The sequence below is a fragment of the Mercurialis annua genome, linkage group LG7 (assembly GCF_937616625.2).
Source record: "Mercurialis annua linkage group LG7, ddMerAnnu1.2, whole genome shotgun sequence".
Taxonomy (NCBI): Eukaryota; Viridiplantae; Streptophyta; class Magnoliopsida; order Malpighiales; family Euphorbiaceae; genus Mercurialis; species Mercurialis annua.
Window position 1 is genome coordinate 48594459 of NC_065576.1, and position 16390 is coordinate 48610848.

The 16390-nt window shown below is 31.5% G+C and overlaps 1 protein-coding gene and 1 pseudogene across 1 annotated transcript; one reads left to right on the forward strand and one right to left on the reverse strand.

Moving 5' to 3' along the window:
- Window positions 1-4671: 4671 nt before the first annotated feature.
- Window positions 4672-9808, reverse strand: LOC126655227 (uncharacterized). Its single transcript, XM_050349296.1, has 15 exons — window positions 9333-9808; window positions 8853-9029; window positions 8644-8768; window positions 8423-8558; window positions 7996-8145; window positions 7853-7906; window positions 7489-7584; window positions 7313-7372; window positions 7101-7175; window positions 6962-7015; window positions 6656-6757; window positions 5912-6544; window positions 5606-5704; window positions 5358-5465; window positions 4672-5059 (listed from the first exon to the last, which is right to left on the reverse strand). The coding sequence occupies exons 1-15, from the start codon at window positions 9738-9740 to the stop codon at window positions 4910-4912; spliced, it is 2427 nt and encodes an 808-aa protein (XP_050205253.1). The 5' UTR covers window positions 9741-9808; the 3' UTR covers window positions 4672-4909.
- Window positions 9809-10567: 759 nt separating this feature from the next.
- LOC126655230 (D-cysteine desulfhydrase 2, mitochondrial-like) lies at window positions 10568-15077 on the forward strand (annotated as a pseudogene).
- Window positions 15078-16390: the final 1313 nt, after the last annotated feature.

Here is a 16390-nt window from a genome sequence, read left to right on the forward strand (position 1 = left end):
TACACAAGTATGCAAATAATAAAATAGATTGAACAAAAAAATTTAATTTATATTAAAAAAAAAAATTATAATGTGGTGAATTTAATTAATATAAAAAAATTAAAAAATAATCAAACATACAAAAAGCCACTTGAAATATAAATTTAAATAAATATTGTTAAATTTTATATAACGTATACATCGTTGATACATTTCCAATACATCTCTAATACATTTTCGACACATCTCAGATATATTAGATAATTATAAATTTATTATTTAAAAAAATAGTTAATCAATACATAGATGAATTAATCTTTTTTTTTAATCTTGGATCGAAAAGTGAACTAGATGTATTAAATTGAAGTTTAGTTAATTGAATTAATTAAACTTTTAATTTGTTATTTTTTATTTTTATCGATTTAATTGAATCAACCGATGAATATTTGATACATACAAAAGATATTTGAAAAAAATAATTGATACATCTACGATACATATACGATACACCTCAAATACATATCCAATACATTTGCAATACATATTTGATACATATTTGTTGTTCAGAATCTTTTTCTTATTGTCTTTTTTTAAGTTGTATTACTAATATTTTTATACATCTCAAAGACTTATCGAAAATTTTATTACATGTATTACATATATATCTTGTATACATATTTGATATATCTCTAATAAATAATTTATATATATGATAGATATATTTTTAAAATATATTAAACAGATACATCGTTGATATATAATTTATACATGATATATACATTCTTAGATGTATTTGTTAGATACATCTTTCATATACAATTAAAACATGATAAATATATCCTTAATATGTATCATTGATAAATATTTTATATAATTTAAAAAGCATGTGGCATATTTTTATTTTAATATATGTTATAGATACATTTCAACTACCTGTAAATTATATATTCAATGCGTTAAATATACAACTTAAATACAAATACTATACATATACGATACATTTCTTACACATATCAGAAATAGTTTAGACGCATAATGAGAAATTGTTGCAAATAATAAAGAGAAAAATATATTTTAATGCTAATAACGTGGATAATATTGTTATTAGTTCTTTTTTTTGTGTATATAACATGTATATTAAAAAAAATTATATCGAGTAACATATAAAGATGTTATTGATGCGTGAATTTCAATTAAAGTATGTAATACATGTATCTTTAATTTAAAATATATTATATATACACCTCAAAGACAATAATATATCAAATAACATCAATAACATTTTGATATTATATATACACCTCATAACTTATTATTTTTATACTTCAATTTATAGTGAATAATAACATATCAAAATGTTATTTATATTATTTGATGCGTGAATTTTAATTAAAGCACGTGATACATATATCTTTTAATTTAAAATATATTATAAATACACCTTAGAGACATATAAATAATACATATTAATAATATATTTATTTATTTATTTATAAATTTATGTTTGTTTTAGAAATATGAAAAAGTAATAATCAGGTATGTCCTTGATTCATAACTGATACATAACAGATACATAAATGATACATGTTTGAATAGTTTGACGAACTGACGCGTTACTGACGGACGGTTATGACGCGCGTGTCAGACGCATGTCAGACGCGTTTCTGACGCGTTGTTGACCTATTCTGACGCGTTTTTGACTTTTTTCTACCCTTCTCTCCTTGCAACGTGTCAGCTTCTTGTGGAGTATATATTTGATGTAATTTTTCAAATTTTGTATGTGCTGATGTAATTATTTGGCTGATTAAGTAATGTTGTTATTTGCTTTCTTTTTTTGTATAGTTTTGTCATTTTCTCTTTACTTGGATTAAGGTTAGTGAACCTCTGTAGTGACCTTGGAAATCTCATGTTGGACTACATGCTTTTGTTTTGTACATTGTGAACCCATGACTTAACCATAGAGGACCCCAGTTCGGTCCAATTGATTAGATTGGTTCAATATTCATTTTCTAGAATTCTTATTTTCCTTTTCTTCAGAAAATAATTATTTAATTAATTCAATTAAAAATATATAAATATTTGGTTAATTCGATTAAGCGAAAAATCAAATTGAACAAATCAAGCTAATAAAATTGATAAAAATAATTAATCGGACTTAACTCAGATAGATCCAATTAATCCATTAACTCAATTTAATTGATAGTTTATTCACCCATCGAAAATTGATACACCGATCTAAAAAAATACTGACAAGGAAATTTTAGGCCTCATTTGGTTGGGGGTAAGTTCACTAAGGAAGTTTAACTTCCGGAAAATAACATTTTTTTCTGACTTGGTTCACTTTTGTCAATCTACTTCCCGGGAAGTTAAGGGGTTAACTTTCCTTTAACTAGGGAGATGACTTCCCTAGCAAAATTTAGATAAGTTCATCTTCCCTAATTAAATTAATTAAAATATTTTTATATTTTTATATTTAATTAGCCAATTTTAATTAATTAAAAATAAAATGTAACTTCCCAGGAAGTTATTAAGTGAACCAAGTAATGCAAATATTAACTTTCTTCACATTAATTTTCTCTGTAATTAACTTTCCGGAAAGTATTTTTGTCGGGAATTGTATACTTTTAAACCAAGGCCTTGATGTACCGCCACGTGATGTTGTATGATTGGTCTGTATATCAATTTGCAAAAAAATGAAAGTTGGTTACTGACATTATCAAGTTTTGAAATTTGTATTTTAAATACAAATTAGGTTAAAATTCGTGATTTAATTTACAATTAATTTTAAAATTTCCATATTAAGGTGATGCTAAATTAGGTAAGTTTAAATTCACTGTGCTAACCTTATTCTAGTAATTCCCAACTTTATTGTATTGAATTTTGAACTCTACACTGTTCTTTCTTTCTCCCTGCATACTCTCCACCCTTATTTGGATTATAGCTGTTTCTTTTTTAAACGTGATTTTCACATTATCCACTGCCTCCAAATTTTAGATAACACAAAATTAAAATAGACCTACAAATTTTAATATTCATATAAATATTTTGGTGGTGATGTTTTTTATAATTTATATTGACATAAGTAAAAGTTATATTTACAAAATTACTTTAATTGATAAAAATAGTTTAATTTAATTTGTTGTTCTTCAAAGTAAATATACTATTACATTAAATAAACCTAAATAAAGAAAAATTGGTCATATTCAGTATAATATGTAAAAAAAATTAAACCTACTTAAAATGATTTAAAGAACAAAAAAATGGATTTGGCTAACATGAATACTAACTCAATATTACACCCTCCAGCCTTTGGCTAACATTTTGGCTTTATGTGTTATTCATTCCTTATAAAATTATTTCATACTCCTTTCTTCAACATAAAAATTAATAATTATTTAAAAAATATATTTTTAATTTCAAAATATAATTCATATTGAAAATATATATTCCTTCCGGTTATAATACTTTTCGCTTTGCAAAATTTATAATATCAGATATTGTATTTATTAGAGGCGCATATCAAATCGATCTAACTAAAAATTGAACCATTGCGAACTGAAAATAATTTGTTTGAATCATTTATTACAATTCTTTTAAAATCTATTCATTGCAAATTAAGAAAATAAAAAAGGTTAACCTATTACTAATATATAAGAGAATTTTTTTATAAACAAAATTAAATTTTATTATTAAAATATAAAAATGTATAGTACACTGTTATTTGTTTTAAATTTTTAACCTTAATTTAAAATTAATATTTTTTAATTAGGGCAAGGTCATGAAAAATCACCAACTTTACACGTTTTGTCATTTTAATCACGCCGTTTAAAAATTATTATTTTCATACATCAACTACCAATTTTTTTAAAATCGATGTTTCGGTGAAAATCGCTGACGTGTCACTATCTGGTTTATTCTGACATGCCAAGTCAGCGATTTTCACTCGGTGTATCGATTTGGAAAAAATTGGTAACTGGTATATGAAAATGGAAGCCGTCTTGCTCTGGGAAAGAGACAAAGCTGTTAACAAGACAAGATACAATCTCACCCCTTTTGCATTAACATTGAACGAACTCACTCCTGGCTTGTTCGAGAAATTGCCTCCCATCGACTCTAGACTGAGACCAGACCGAAGACACCTAGAGAATGGGGAATACGAGTTGGCTAATTCGGAAAAGTTAAGACTTGAGCAGTTACAAAGACAGGTATACATTGGCATATCTACTTTTTGCTGGTAACGAGCTGCTATTATGAGCAGAACAAAATGTACATAATTTAACTTGCACCTTAAGCGTTAACAATTGACCACAAATCGACATATGTAAAGGATTTCGATTCCCACATTTCCGTCAAACCCGATTTTAGTTGAAGCATTGATGATATTATAGTCTGAATTCTGTAGAATGATGAAATGCTGCTTCTTTTTGTGGTGCAGGCAAGAAAGTTGCAGGAAAGAGGTTGGCAGCCGAGATGGTTCCGGAAAGATGAACAAGGGCAATTATATTTTCTGGTACGTATAGAGAGGAGTGGAAGTTCTTCAATTGTTGCTTGAAACAGATGAAGTAGATTTTTGGCTTGCAAGAATGCTGATTAAAACAATTTGATAATTTAATTGGCAATTTTTATTTATAAATTATCGTTATTTTTTTCTACTTTTCAATTAATAGTCAACAAAAAGATAATGAGAATATATGAATAAATTATTTTTCATTTATTAATTTTTTCCAAATGTTATACATAAATAATACCTCAAAATTTATCCATCATCTTGGTTTGTAGCTTTCATGATTTGAACGTCCGTCACAGGCTAATTTTAGGCAATTATAATCTCTTTTCTTTTGTTTAAGAAAAAAATGTTATGCATAAATCTAGTAAATTAAAAACATGAAAGAAGAAAATAAAAAGCCGACAAGAAAATCTGTCGACACGATCATTTCCAAGCTTTCTTTCCCCGGAACTGCTTGCCTGAGCGATCCTGTTTTCTTTTTTTGTCAGTCCGAGTTCTTTGAGCCCTGGCCTTTCTGGCCGCAGAGGGCATAACCTTCTCGTGTTGCTTCTGCTGGTTACTTTTACCACCCGTCTGTTCACCCACCAATGTATTTTGTTAACAAAATGCAAATCTCAAATGTTTAGTCAAATTCTGAAATGCTTACAAGCATGCATCATATGATGCAGAGATGTTCGGAATGATTTCATGAAAAAAAATATCAGATGCCAACCTTCTCAGGTTTTACAAAATTGGAATGGAAATTGAGTTCAGAAGAAGTCGAATTTTTACGTGAAAATATCAAATGCAATTAAAATCTAGTAGCGTCAAATTGAAGCAAAGATACAAAAATGTAAAATGAAAAGAAAATAAAAATAAAAACTGGACATACCTTCTTCTTTTTAACGGCAGCTCGAGCCTGATATTTCCCTGTTTCCTCCCTCCCAGCTTTCACTAGTGCCAATCTTTCTTCCTTGCTTAGCTTATGCCGCAAATGAGCCTATATAATGCAAGTACGAATCACCATACAGTGTAGCATTTATGACAGGAAACTTTCAAGTAGAATAAACTAATTTTATTTATGGAAAGTCGTGTATATTACAATCAGCAAGAACGCTAGATTAAAAATAGAGAACTTACTTCTAGCTTCGAAGGATCCACTCGCTTAAGACTTAATTGATCAGAGTTTGGAACTTTGACTCCTTGCCGAACTAAAGCAATTTTAGCATCCTTCTTCGCCTGATAATACAAAAGATCCAAAAATCAGCATATAAAGTTAATAAATCTAATAGACGCTTAAAGATTACCGGAAAAATAAGATAAAATAACTATGTAATGATTCTCAAAAAAAAAAAATTATGTAATGGTGCTTCCTATGTAGCAAACAGATTACACCTTATTCTAATGTCTGCATTCTTTTCCACATTCACTGACTAATAATTTTACCTTCAACTCCTTGATTTTTTTGAAGTCCTCGTTAGAAAGAAAGCCGTCTGTTGGATCAGATAAGTTATGATTCAACCTTTCTTCTGTCAATTTCTTAAGAGCTCGAAGACTCGTATCAGCAGCAATAAGGTTTCCATCAAAATCAGAGAACTTCCTTTTGCCCGTTCTATGAGAACCCTTAGCATTTTCATGTTCTTTTGCATCATCATCGCTCATTTCGCTGTTATTGTCACTAATGCTACCATCGCTGGCATCGCTATCATTTTCGTTAATAGTAATATCATCATCACTGTCATTTTCATTAATACTTTTATCATTATTGTCACTGTCATTTTCATCAAGATTGTCCTCGTCATCTTCATCCAATGAGTCATTTTCTAAATCACCATCCTCAGTTCCAGTACAGTCACTGTAAATTTGATTTTCTTCATCACTCGAGACAGCCAAGTCATCGTCATCCACATCCTCATTAATTTCATCATGGTTATTATCGTCTTCATCCTCATCATCATTTTGTAACAACTCAAGCCCAGGTATATCGCTGGATACATTAACTTCTCCATATGCTTTTGGCTTTGCCTTCGGATCAATGGGACGACCCCGATCCTTCTTAACTAATAGTGAAGGACAAAGCTGCAAGAAAAGAGTAAATCAATCATCAAAAATTGTTTATTCCTGCATGAAAAAAATACACAAAGGAGACGTATAGACAGATGGACAATAATAAGGCAGTTGTTTATATACCTGTCTAAATAAAACCACAAGTGACCTAGCTGCAGCTGAAATTGCCTTCTCGTGTGATTTTTTATATAATACAAGATCTTGCAGTAAATCTTCTGTCATCAACTAGAAACCGGAAAGAAAAATGAATCCCACATACAATATATTAAGAGGCATAAATTGTTGTAATTAGTGAATCTAACCACTTATTAAACTTAACAGAGATGCATCAATCAGACTTGAAAATGTCAGTAATGACAATGAGCTGTTGAGTTGTTAAGGTTCAAGAAAAAAGTGTCCAGAAGACAAATGACATGATAGGTATATTACCAAAGGCATTCTCAAGCAAATTTCTCTTATCACATTCAGTCCAACAGCAATGGCCTGCGAAAAGCAAGTAAAGATAATGACAAAACCATCATCTATTAATGAAAATAGCAGGAATAACAAAGTAGCTACAAATAAATACCTCTGGTCGTGAACGATCATGTACAAATTGATTTACTATTTGTTTGAATAATGGTTCAACGGCATCTGGAGGCACCTAGAAACCACAATGCTGATTAAATTAGTAAAAAGGAAATCCTAAAAATTAAAACAGTGCAAGGGAGAAAAACAACTAACAAGGGAAAAAAAGCATTAATGACAGTATAAATAATCTATCAGAAAGCAAAAATTTACCATATCATGACAAGCCTGAACAGTTGCTGCAAGTAAATTTGTGATATCACGTTGATGAGGCTGCAAAGACCAGTGCACATTTAGGCCAGGAAAGAAACGGGTAAACAATAGCATTATAGTTGTATTTCTATCAATCAAGAGTTTAATAACTTAAAAAATTCAGTTACATGACATACCTGAACATATTTCTGAAGGTAAGGATAGTAGTTCAACAAAATCAATTGATGAAGACCAACAGTTCGAGCAATTAATTTCAACATCATCATCTTAACCTGAAGTTAGATCAAGTTTAACAATCAGCATAGCATTTACATGTTACTTCTAAGTTCTAATGCATCACCTTAAGAAAAACAGGTTAAAATGGTTCTTGTTTTCCACATTCATTTCATCAAGTAATTTGGTCGTGAAACTAAAATTCTAATGATCTAATAAATTTAATCCGCTATAAAAGGTAACAAAAATCTATCGCTGAATGCAAGTAACGTGTCCACGATGTATAAGGATTTGGTTAAGGCCAAGACACTATCAAAAAGCAATTACCTCAAAACGTTCATTGCAAGTCTGAAGTCGAGAAAATAGCTTCTCAGCAAAGCCCTAAAAGCAAAATTACACATCCAGTCAGACAGATTTGTTATAATATATAATAATTAGACATGTAGATTTATACTGCAATAATGAGAAACCTGAGCATCTTTGAGATGGCTTAGTGGTGAATAATAAGTTGAACTGCTTTTTTCTGATGAAAGACGTTGCTGCCTTTTCAAACTGCGCATAGCACGCTGCAATTTTGCTTTCTTTTTCTTTTTACTGCATACAGTGCCTTTATTATTTGCCTGAAATATAAAATGAAACAAATAAATCTACAACATATAAACACGCCCCAAGTCTTTCCTGTATGAAAAAGGGAGTATAAAACATCTAAATCTAAAAGACAAAAATGTAGGGGAGTACATAATTTACAGAACACTGTTCCAATAATTATATAAAATGGAAATTAAATCTGACTTATACAAGCATCCACATAAGTAGAAGGATAGGTATGCCGTTACCAACTAAATCATTGACTTCAGAGGATGATTGCCAGGTTAGAGGATGCGATTGAGTACTGACCTTATAAATAGCCTCTTTACTGATAAGAACTTGAGATTTTGATTCATCTTCACTGCTTGCACCATCACTATCATCACTATCACCATCCTCAACCTTCTCGTAATCCAAAAGAAACGACATGGCAGCAATCATGATCCTGAAGATATCATTTAACAAGAAATTTTTCGTAAACTAAGAAACAGAAAAGCACACAACAGTTATATGAAACCTAAAATGCATACCTAGGCGATGAATGAAAACAAGCCATGCAAATTGCATTTGCTGTTCTATCATCAAACCAAACCTTTCTCCGATGAAGCTCACATAATGTGATTAAACATCTCTTAGCTCTCCCTTCATCCTCTTGCTAGAATAACAATACAACCTCCAAACCATCAGTAAAATAATTCTATAAGTTCATACCAAAGGAAGTTCGAAAAGAAACACAAACCTGTAGGATTTCAAACAAGATATTTTGTAGAACTCGATTCTTCGCATCATTTTTATGCTGCTTATTCATGCGTCTAATGCTATGAATAACATGTGAAAATGCCAATTTTTTCAGATTTCTATCTCCCAATGTTTGTAGCTCGATGAACAATGCAAGAGTTTCATTAATATTAACCATCTACAAAAAAAAGAATAAATATATATAAAAAACTCGCATCAACATTTCATATTTTAACAACTGAAAATTATACAACATAACTATTCTGCCATGTCATTCGTGCAACAAAGAAAAATTATACAATGCAACCTGTTTTGCCATGTCATTGGTGCAACAAAGCAAAATTAAACAACACAACTGTTGCGTCATGTCATTCGTGATAAGGCGTTTGACATATTAGAATATTTAATAATTATAATAATAAGTAATAATTAAAGACTCCTACAACGACCATTGCATGAAATAAAAGCTCTTAGATTGTACCTTCCGATTAATTAAAAGAATAAGAGCTTGAGAAACATGACACCTAAGGCCAGAAGGAAGTGATTTAGAAGATGATTTAAGAAACTCAGCGAGTTGACGCGGGAACTCAGCGAGTTGCTTAGGATAAAACGGCGTCATATGAGCTAAAAACATTGCCTTATCACCGAGCTCTTTAGCTATAGTTAGATCAGCACATATTCCCGATGAGGATAACGATGTAAAACTGAGCGTTGATTGTTGTCCAAACAGCTCAACTGCTGAATTGAATTGGCTGTATAACAGATTTAGCTCCGTTTCGTAACCTTCGGGGTCTATTTTCATTTTTGATTGTAGTGTTGCTAAGCTTAGTTTGTCGGAATTCTTGCCGGAGGCGAGGAGTGACTCCGGTGAACGGCCGGGGGTTGACATTGAAACGAATTTTTATTTTTCGTTCAGGGGATTTTAGGGTTTTTTGCTTAGTTGCAGAAAACCCTAATTAAACACTAGAAGGTGACTATTAATAGATAACGCATTTTTAATTTTCTTTAGGTAGAAGGTACAAGATAACCCTTCTAGTTATTCATAGAGTATATAAACTCATTTTAGTTTTTTCTTGGCCGTTTAGACCCTCAATAGTTTTAAATGGTGCAAATGAACTCCAACGCTTAAAAAATCACAGAAATAACAAAAATGATGAAGAGTTAATTGTCCAAAAAAATAAACTAAAAAAAAATTAGAGTCCTTTTTAAAAATTTAAAAGGTTTTTGCAACGGTTGAAATTATAATTAGAAGTAAAAAAGAATACAAAATTCATATAAAAAAATATTTGCAAAATTCATAAAAAAATTATAAATATATCCAATAACTAAATGAATAAAATCACTTTCATAAAATTGTAAAATTCACTTATACCAAACACAAAATTACTCTAAAAATTGCCAGCGAGGCCTAGCCCATGTGGCTAAGGCGTTCCAGTGCATTCCTAAAATTTCAGCTTCAAATCTTAATAGGACTAATAGTTTTAAGCCGATTTTAAAAAATAAAAAATCTAACTACTAAATTCTACCTTTGTAAAAAAAGAAAAAAAAAACTGTAAAATCAGAACAAGAATAAACAATGATGCATTTTAGTTAATAATAATATAAGGACTAAAAAGTCTTCATGTTAAATCTAAAGGAACCAGACTGCATGTAAAGGCGAATTACTGTTTTAGTCCATCAAATTTACATCTATATAATCTTAAGCTTGGTGGGAGCCCATTAAAACAGAGACTATCACAATCTCATTTCATATAGCATGAATGGCAGCAATTCTTGTGAGCTGCTCTGCAATGAAAATGCAACGATTCACAGCCATGAAAATGAGCTTCCGCACTAATTCTCAGGTACCCTTTTGTCTGTCAACTTTTTTATTTTTTTTCTTATCCGATTTCCATTAATTGCTGTTTTTACCTTTGAATTTTATTGCCTGGTTAGAAAGTTTATAAACATTAGTTGAGAAAAGATGAACTTGCTATTGGTAAAATAAAATGTAGAAATCTACTAGCTACGGTGGTTCTTGTCCTTGTGCAAGTATTTCCTTACATTTCCCTTCGAGCAAAGGGTCATCGCGGACTTTAAACTTAACTCACACTTGGCAAGTGTAATCAATTAGCTTATTTTAGGTCAATAAACCCTCAAATTGTACAAAATGTGCGTTTTCACGGGACGCGGTGATTAAATTTGGGGGTTAATCGACCTAAAATTAGAGAGTATTGTTCCTAATTTATTAAAATGACTAAGTGTGAATTGATTGACTACGACTCATAAGTTTAGGACCGTGATGACCCTTTGCTCAATTCCCTTCGAGTTCAGTTATCTTGGCATCTCTTAAATGATAGCTTAGTTGAGTTGAATTGAGTTATTCATTTAATTAGCAGCTATCACTTCAAACTAGTGATTATAGATGGGTGGGTCAGTGGTGTCAATTAATGTAACTCTTTCGTTTTTTGTAATTACGGATTTAAACATCTTTGATGTATGTTCAACTCTGATGCTTTACGTACACTCCTTTAGCAGGGCAGACGAGAAAAAATTGAGTAGGACAGTTAAAGACAATTCTATAATTTTTTTTTTCTTTTCTAACTTTCGAGGGTAATAAGTTGCTCATATTAGATATTCATGCAAGGAACGGTCTTTTAAATCTCAACTAACTGTGCTTATGATACTTTTAGTGTCCCTTGAATAGTTACTTATAATTAGAAGACAAGAAAAGAATTATTTAGGTCATTTCCAGGTTTATTCCTTCACAAAACACAACATATGACATCTTAGAAGCCTGAGCTTTCCATCTTCGCTGTACTTTTATTTTGTTCATTTCCTCAGTAGTATAGCCGCCGACTCTAGTTAATGATCTTTATCTTCTGTGATTCTTTTGTTTCTATCTCCAAATTTTGGAATTATGGAGGATGTGTAATGAGCTTAACTAATTGTGAGACAGTAAGTTGAATATGATAATGCTAAAATATAAGCTCTCTCTCCATTGCAAAAAAAGCAATAATATTTGATTTAGAATGATAAAGATTGTCTTTTTACTCATTGGCAGGGTCTTTCCAGGGTCAAATCGAGCAATGAAGAGTAAATGTCGAACATACTTAACAGAAAATGGAGGCTGCATCTTCCCGATACCAATATTCATCAAATAAGGCTTTCTCCAGTAGGAGGAATAAATAAAAATGGACCACTAGCAACATGAACTTTGTAAACAATTCTCACCCATGTTTAGGTGATCAAATTATGGGGAGAGACAGTCAACGTCTGTCTTTCTATGTTGTGAGGGATGATTTGTTGCATCCTTTAGTAAATGGCAATAAAGCTAGAAAATTAGATGGATTGCTTCCACTCCTTGTGGATCATTTAGTGACTGATGTGGTAAGATTTACATCCTTTAAATTTGATTTCTTAATTCATGTTACAAATTCATGTTTATTTAGGCTGTCCATCATGTTCTATGTGTTGGCTTTTGTAAATGTGAATCTTCTTCTATTTTTCATGACATATCAGTGATATCACTAAGGGTTAATTAGTACTGTTATAGGGAATATTTACTCTACCTTGCTATGGAAAGCCGAAATATTTGTGGTTCTTTCTTCCATCTGTTTTAGTACAGTTTTTACGAATCATATGGTTGCGTGCTTGACTCATGTTATGGAATTATAAATCGTCTTGATGATCCGCATTGATGCTATTTATAGACTTGCTTCCTTTTTTGTCCATTTTCATAAGTAAGAAAACTTTTTAATTTTAGGAGCAACCAAAACAAAGTAACATGCAATAGGGACTTTTCTAGGTCACATGTGGAGGCTGTCAAAGTGCACATGCAGCAGCTGTCGGTAGGTCATTTTTTTCTGTCAGTACAGTACGACAGTCCTCTGAGTTTCATATACTATAAGCTTTACCGGTTTTGCTCAGACATCCAATCCAAGTGAAACCACGCCTGGACTACTGAGATGTGTTTTTGCAGTTGTTTCATGTGCAAAGATAGGGATCAAGTCACATTTGCTTCTGAGAGGGGAGCAGCCTGAAGTTCTGACTGGCTATAACCTGATTTCAACATTATACGGGAATGTAACTTATGTTCCAAGACATCTTTATGCCCAAAGAGAGACAATGCTGAAGACCCATGCTAACTTGGTGGCAGGAAATGCTGGTGAAGTTTTGTGCTGCAATGATATACTTGAGACTTTTTCCACAAGTGAGACATCTGGTGCTTCCAACATGGGAAAAATGAATTCTTGTACAAGCATCGAGGACTACCCAAGGAAGGTATTAATTATCAACGAAGGAGCAAGGGATGTTGTCGCGTTACTAGGTAAGTATAAAACTGGCTTTGCTTTTCAGCAGCATCCAGGTGTTTTCATTTATGCATGCACATCTGGTAAAATAATGTCTTAGTTGGAATCAAACTTTATCATTACTGTTGGTTCTTGTAAGAGTCGTGCCATCAAGGTCCCTTGTCAATGTTTAAAAATGTTGTTTGATTCAGAACTTATGTATTTTTTTGAGAGTGGTATCTCCATATAAATCTCTTATCATGCAGCTATATGTTGGTTTTACTACTTCCATGGCTTACAATGGCTTCTGATGTATGGTTTCCTATATTGCACGGGAACTTGTCGAGTTTTACATTTCAATATTCGTTTCATTTACAGAAACAATTCTGAAACTCCAAAACTTTATATTTATAACCTATTCTAGTAAAAAAACATTGTTTCTCTATTTTCTATTTCAATGTTTTCCATTTCAGTATTTTTTCCGTTGTCATGTAACATACGTGGTTTCTTTGAAACAGGCGCCATCCACCTGGTGAAGTACTTATGCCAAAGTCATTTGCTTGGAAGCGAAAGACGCATAAGATTGGTTGTGGATGCTGGAACTGGTACAACAACTATTGGTTTGGGACTTGGAGCCTTGTGCTTAGGGTGATTCCATTTAGCGTTGCATCCTTTCAGTTGAAGATTCTAATTTTTAATGATTAGTCAACTACCTTAGCCATTGATTTTAAATCACCCTTTATGCAACACTGGCTGCTGCTTGTGCTTAACATGGTTCCATGGGAGGTAACTGCTGTCATGCTAGTCGAAACAATCGATGCATTTCGAGAACGAGAGAAATGTTTAATCTCTGATTTCAGAACAAGATTTGGAGATCATTGCTTAAATAACATAGATAATGGAGTTGTTCATTGGGTGGAGCGCAACCGTAAGAGGAAGTAAGTAGTTGTTACCTTTCATGAACATCAAGGCTCTTTCCTTCAAACTTAGATCACTTGACCTTACCTTTCCTTTTAAAATTTCTAAGGCTAGTGTTACAAGTTACAACCATGATTAGGGGTGTGCATTCAATTCAAACCGAACTGAAATTTTGATTTTTTTTTTAACCATACAAGAAGTTTAATTTTCATAACCCAAGTGAAATAGTCGGTTTGGTTAGTTTTTTTATTTATTTTTAGTTTGTTTTATGTTTCGGTTCATTTGCATTAAAAGTGAACTTAGATTTGTGTACTTTCAAACCCAACCGAATAAATTCTAAAAGAATTCTAATTTTTCAAATTGAAGTGAACCTGTCAGTTTGATTCATTTTTGATTTGGTTTATTTTTTTGTTCAATTTGCACCAAAAGTGAACATAAATTCTTTTACTTCCAAATCCGAATAGAACTGAACGGAAAACCCATTTTAATAATTTCAAACCACACGGGATCAAATTTGTTGGTTCCGTCGGTTGTTCAGTTTGGTTTAATTCTTGCACACTCCTAAAATCATGATATGTTGAATAAATATGATTAAATTTTTTGGCTTTAGTTTCTGCTTGAAACTAGAAGTTGATAGAGTGAATTATTTGGTTTCTGCTGCATTTCTTTTTCAGTAAGCAATCAAAACGTCTCCGGGTCTTTAACGTTTTCAGGTTTGGCAATGTTTTGGAAGGAGAAATAGAGGCATGCCAACAAATAGCACGACAAACCGGGATTCTAGTGGATCCTGTCTATACTTTAGCTGCTTGGGAACTGGCAGTTCAGTTGAGTAATGATAAAGAAGATGATGCATAAGTAGTAATGCTTCATACTGGAGGAACTCTTGGTATGTTTGGTTTAGCACAAAGGTATAAATCTTATTTCCATGGTCTCAAACATTGAGTTTTCTGTCTGTAAATTAACAAATTCAGATGATTATTTTTGTTGTACATTTGAAACTTCAGGTCATCATTGTTGAAAGATAATGAACTTAGCTACTGTCTATGTACACTTGTTAGGCTATCTACATATGCTTGGCCATTATAGCCTAACCAAGCCGAGTTAATTCATGTAAGGATTTGCATTTGGTTCAAAACAAACCGGTTAGAACCATTTTTAAAAAAAATAATTGAATCCAACGGATATCATAAGAATCCTAAATATTTCAAACAGGATCATATTGAACTTGTTTTTTTTATTTGGTTTGTATCCAAAGTGAACTGAAATGTTTTACTTCCACCCAACAAAATATTTTTTTTAAAAAATAAATAAATTAAATCAAACTAAATTTATTGGTTTCGTTTGATTACATGGTTTAGTTTGGTTACTTACTTGACATCCATCGAAGTTAAGACAAAGATTATAACCAGAGTTAAAAAAGTTCCACCGGACTGGCTGGTTGAATTGGGAACCGACCAACTACTCGGTCCAATTGTCCTTAAAAGCCGAAAATCTGGTTGAACGAGATTGGACCGGATTGAATTGGTTGATTCAGAATCCGGTTGTTTCATTTTGAACCGGCGACTTAGTGATTGAACTGGTTTCCTGTGGCGTTACCAGTTTTTCTATCGGTTTGATTTTTAAATCACCGAATTTAACTACTATAACTATTTCATTCGTAACCCATTTTTTATGGGTAGAATAAATAAATTGTTAGAATGCAGAGACAAGTCCAGTTGTGTTTTAGGGATGGTGAACACCTCTATCTCTGACTGTAAATTTTGGGAAGTAGAGAACCCAATTAATTTCTCACCACACCAAATGATTTTTAAAATATTTGAACATTTTTGATGGCAGTGTTCATGTCAATCTAAAAAAGAACACTATACTTTTTAGTAGATACAAAATAATATTTCAAGAATCAAAAAGACCCATAATAAACAAAACCCAAATTTACACATTAAATATATAATACTATATCATTCTGTCCCCAATCTAAAACCAAAAACGATTCGCCACAGTGACAGAACATGACATGAGTCCGCAGTTCAATATATATAGTGGCAATTATTTATTTTCTGAAATGGGTTTCATAATAAAATAGACATTTTTTTTAATAATTAGGCAGGAAAATGACAAAGTTAAACCAACAATTTAACATATCTCTGCCAGCGTTTATACCATTTGAACTATAACTCGTTAGTTGTAAAGAAATGACCGCATGTTACAATGGGTCCAATCATCCAAAAAATCTCATATTTTTAATTTTTCTTGTTTATAGTTCAAATTTTTAAAGTCATTAAATTTTCAATTTATAATTTTAATCAGTCATTTATTCAAATTCAAGTAAAAAAAAAATCAAGTATACCTT